Source organism: Rhincodon typus, chromosome 5 (assembly GCF_021869965.1).
Source record: "Rhincodon typus isolate 14 chromosome 5, sRhiTyp1.1, whole genome shotgun sequence".
Classification (NCBI taxonomy): domain Eukaryota; kingdom Metazoa; phylum Chordata; class Chondrichthyes; order Orectolobiformes; family Rhincodontidae; genus Rhincodon; species Rhincodon typus.
In genome coordinates, this window is record NC_063336.1 from 858,877 (window position 1) to 863,563 (window position 4,687).

The 4,687-nt window shown below is 48.7% G+C and overlaps 1 protein-coding gene across 1 annotated transcript in view; it reads left to right on the top strand.

The window, feature by feature from the left end:
- Nucleotides 1-4,687, top strand: part of LOC109937996 (phosphofurin acidic cluster sorting protein 1-like) — a 164,840-nt gene that overhangs the window by 135,335 nt on the left and 24,818 nt on the right. The window contains exons 15-16 of the mRNA XM_048596611.1: nucleotides 3,420-3,486; nucleotides 3,793-3,903. Coding sequence (XP_048452568.1) covers nucleotides 3,420-3,486; nucleotides 3,793-3,903 — 178 coding nt within the window. The remainder of the gene's footprint in view (nucleotides 1-3,419; nucleotides 3,487-3,792; nucleotides 3,904-4,687) is intronic.

Consider the following 4,687-nt stretch of genomic DNA (forward strand, 5'->3'; position numbering starts at 1 on the left):
TGCAGGGAAAAGTGCCGGGGGTGGTGGAGCTGGAGGGGAGTGTGGAGCGGACAAGGGAGTCACGGAGAGAGTTGTCCCTCCGGAAAGCAGATAAGGGTGGGGAGGGAAAGATGTCTTTGGTGGTGGGGTCGGATTGCAGATGGCGGAAGTGTCGGAGGATGATGCGTTGGATCCGGAGGTTGGTGGGGTGGTACGTGAGGACGAGGGGGATTCTTTTTTGGTTCTTATTGCGTGGACGGGGTGTGAGGGATGAGGTGCGGGAGATGTGGGAGACACGGTTGAGGGCGTTCTCGACCACCGAGGAGGGGAAGTTACGGTCCTTGAAAAACGAGGACAACTGAGATGTACGGGAGTGGAATGCCTCATCCTGGGAGCAGATGCGGCGGAGGCGAAGGAATTGGGAATAGGGGATAGCATTTTTGCAGGAAGGTGGGTATCCGCCTCCCACTCTCTCCCTATTTATTTCAGAACCCCCTTCCCGTCCCCCTTTTCTGATGAAGGGTCTCGGCCCGAAACGTCAGCCTCTCTGCTCCTATGATGCTGCTTGGCCTGCTGTGTTTATCCAGCCCTGCACCTTGTTGTCTCGGATTCTCCAGCATCTGCAGTTCCTACTACCTCCTCCACCACCCTCTGTCTCCTACCATCAAGCCAATTTTGTATCCAATTGGCAAGCTGTCCCTGAATCCCATGTGACCTAACTTTACTAATCAGTCTAACAAGTGGAACATTGTTAGAGATTTAGAGATCAGAGAGATGTGTTAAGAGCATGGGTTGACATGGGGAGTTGTGGATGTTGTTGTCATCACAGAGATATGGTTGAGGGAGGGGCAGGACTGGCAACTCAACATTCTAGTATATTCAGGCAGGACAGGGGAGGGTGTAACAGCGAACGTGGTGCCACATTATTAATTTAGAAGTCAGTTACTGCACTTAGGAGGGACAATATCTTTGAAGGGTCATTAAATGAGTCTTTGTGGGTACAGTTTAGGAATAAACTGCACAGTGGTAGCTAGAAACCAGGGAATTACAGACCAGTGAGGCTCACATCAATGGGAGGGAAACGACTGGAGAGAATTCTGAAGGAGAGAATTAATCTGCACTTGGAGACGCAAGGTGTGATCAGGGATAGTCAGCACGGCTTTGTCAGAGGGAGGTCATGCCTAACAAATCTGGTGGAATTTTTCAAGGAGGTGACCCAGGTGTGTAGATGAGGGTCGTTCGTGCAGTTTACATGGATTTCAGCAAGGCCTTTGACAAGGTCCCAAAGGGGAAACTAAGGAAGGTAAAAGCTCATGGGATCCAGGGTAACTTGGCAAGTTGGATCCAGAATTGTCTTAGTGAGACAGAGTGTGGTGGTAGCAGGCTGTTTGTGTGACTGGAGCCCGGTGTGCAGTCGTGTACCTCAGGGATCAGTGCTGGTTCCCTTATTGTTTGTGATATTCATCAATGATGTAACAGACAATGTGAGGGTGAGAATAAGCAAGTTTAGGTTAAAAGAGCTTAGGCCATGTTGGAGCTGTACAGGGCTTTGGTTAGGCCACAGCTGGAGTACTGTGTGCAGTTCTGGTCTCCACACTATTGGAAGGATGTGATTGCACTGGAGGGGGTGCAGAGGAGATTTACCAGGATGTGCCTGGAATGGAGCATTTCAGTGATGAAGAGAGACTGGATTAGCTTGGGCTGTTATCTTTAGAGCAGAGAAAGTTGAGGGGTGACCTGATAGAGGTGTATAAGATTCTGAGGGGCATGGACAGGGTGGATAGAAAGCAGCTGTTCCCCAAAGGTTCAAGAACTAGGGAGTATAAATTTAAAGCAAGAGTCAGGTGGTTTAGAGGGGATTTGAGGGAAATGATTTTCACCAGAGGGTTGTGGGGATCTGGAATGCATTGCCTGGGAGGGGAGTTGAATAGGGTAACCTCAAAAAAAGTTTAGAAGGTACTTGGATGGCATCTAGAAGTCTCATAACATTCAGGGCTATGGGCCTAGTGCAGAAAAGTGGGAAGAATATGGATTTAGTGTATTTCTGCCAGCACAGACACAATGGGCTGAAGGACCTGCCCTGTGCTGTACAATGCAATGAAACTCTGGTATAATATATAACAAACAATCTCTTTCCCTTGGCCTAGTTTCCAACACTGCTAAAACCGGCAATCCAACTGCAATGATTCCTGATGTCATACAATCAGAGAGTTATAGAGCTGTACAGCTCAGAAACAAACCCTTCAGTCTCAACTGGTCCATACTGACCAAACATCTGAAATTCATCTAGTCCCATTTAGAGTCATAGAGCTGTACAGCATGGAAACAGACCCTTCAGTCTGTCCTGGTCCATAGCGACCAAATATCTGAAATTCATCTAGTCCCATTTAGAGTCATAGAGCTGTACAGCACGGGAACAGACCCTTCAGTCCAACTTGTCCATACTGAGCAAATATCCGAAATTAGTCTAGTCCCATTTGCTAGCATTTGGCCCATATCCATTTGAACCCTTCCTATTCATGTCCCCATCCAGATGCCTTTTAAATGTTGTAATAGTACCAGCCTCCACCACTTCCTCTGGCATTGAGGTTGGTTGGCTCGCTGAGCTGGTTTCTTGTTTTACAGATGTTTCGTTACCATGCTGGGGTAACATCCTCAGTGCAGCCTCCGATGAAGCGTCGGTGTGTTTTCCCGCCTGGCTTTTAAACTCTGGGGTCCGTTGAAATGGATTTCCGGGTTTCCTTCGTAGTGGAGTGTATATGGCATCGAGTTCTGTGTGTTTATTAATAGCATGCTTCGTGGAGTGCCGGGCTTCTAGGAATTCCCGTGCCTGTACGGGACTCCAGAGTTTAAAAACCAGGCGGGAAAACACACCGACACTTCATCGGAGGCTGCACTGAGGATGTTACCCAGCATGGTAACGAAACATCTGCAAAACAACAAACCAGCTTGGCAAGCCAACCAACCTCAACACCCACAACCCGAGCTACAGATCTACTTCAAAACCTTAGAACTACCTCTGGCAGCTCATTCCGTACACACACCACCTTCTGCATAAAATGTTCCCCCTTACGTCCCTTTAAATCTTTTCCCTCTCACCTTAAACCTTTGCCCTCTAGTTTTAGACTCCCCCACCCTGGGAAAAGACCTTGGCTATTTACCCTATCCGTGCCCCTCATGATTTTATAAATCTCTATAAGGTCACCCCTCAGCTTCCAATGCTCCAGGGAAAATAGCCCCAGCCTATTCAGCTTTTCCCTATAGCTCAACCCTGGCAACATCTTTGTAATTCTTTTCTGAACCCTTTCAAGTTTACAACATCTTTCCTATAGTACAGAGATCAGAATTGAATGCAGTATTCCAAAAGTGACCTAACTAATGTCTTGTGCAGCTGCAACATAACACCCCAACTCCTATACTCAATGCACTGACCAATAAAGGCAAGCATACCAAACGCCAAACACAAGATGTCTTGGAAGAACAGACGGGAGCCAATGGCAAAAGCAGGTAATGTAATAAAATAATTAGAACAGGAGAGCTTTTCAACCCCTGGAACCTGTTCAGTCATTCAGTAAAAGCATAGCTGATCACCAACCTGACCCACATCCTCAGGCTACGTAACCCCAACAGTAAAATTAAATCCAGCCACATGGCCCTGGCATTGATGCTGATCCTCACTTCTCTGAACTCCTGGTGCATTGGGTATAATGTTAAAATAACAAAAATTCAAAGTGTTTCAGCATTGTCCTCACAAAGCAACTCACCGACACAGCCACTCAGCCTGGTAATTATTCTTGATTCTGTCATTCTCAGGCTCTCATCCTCTCGCAAAATACTTGGCATCGGTTGACAACAAGTACAACAGCTCCTTCATGGACTCTGCATGGAGGGACCTCTTCAGCAAGTCGGAGCCTCCAACTGCAGGTACCCATCACAGGGCAGCAGTGGGGGATCCTCTGTATATCAATGTAACGCAGTCAGAGCCAGCTTCTCTCATTGACAGGCTCACAGAATGCAAACACACAAGACCAGAGCACACTCAGCTTTCCCCCACTGACTATTCAAGACATGCAAATTAACAAGGAGCAGTAGTCCAGCTTTAGCTCCAGTACTGCTATTCAAACTGTACTCCAAAGACAAGAATACAAAATAAAAGCACAAGGCTGACAGATACTACAGTACTGAGGGAGAGCCACACTGTCAGAAGGTCAGGACTGCGGGAGTGCCGCACTGTCGGAGGGTCAGTTATGAGGGAGTGCCACACTGTCAGAGGGTCCGTACTGAGGGAGTGCCACACTGTCGGAGGGTCAGTGCTAGTACTGAGGGAGTGCCGCACTGTCAGAAGGTCAGGACTGCGGGAGTGCTGCACTGTCAGAGGGTCAATACTGAAGAAGTGCCACACTGTCAGAGGGTCGGTACTGAAGGACTGCCGCACTGTCAGAGTGTCAGTACTGAAGGAGTGCTGCACTGTCAGAGGGTCGGTACTGAGGGACTGCCGCACTGTCAGAAGGTCAGCACTGAGGGAGCACCACACTGTCAGAGGATCAGTGCTGAGGGAGCGCCGCACTGTCGGAGGGTCAGTGCTGAGGGAGTGCCACACTGTGGGAGGGTCAGTACTGAGGGAGCACCGCACTGTCAGAGGATCAGTGCTGAGGGAGCACCGCACTGTCGGAGGGTCAGTGCTGAGGGAGTGCCACACTGTCAGAGG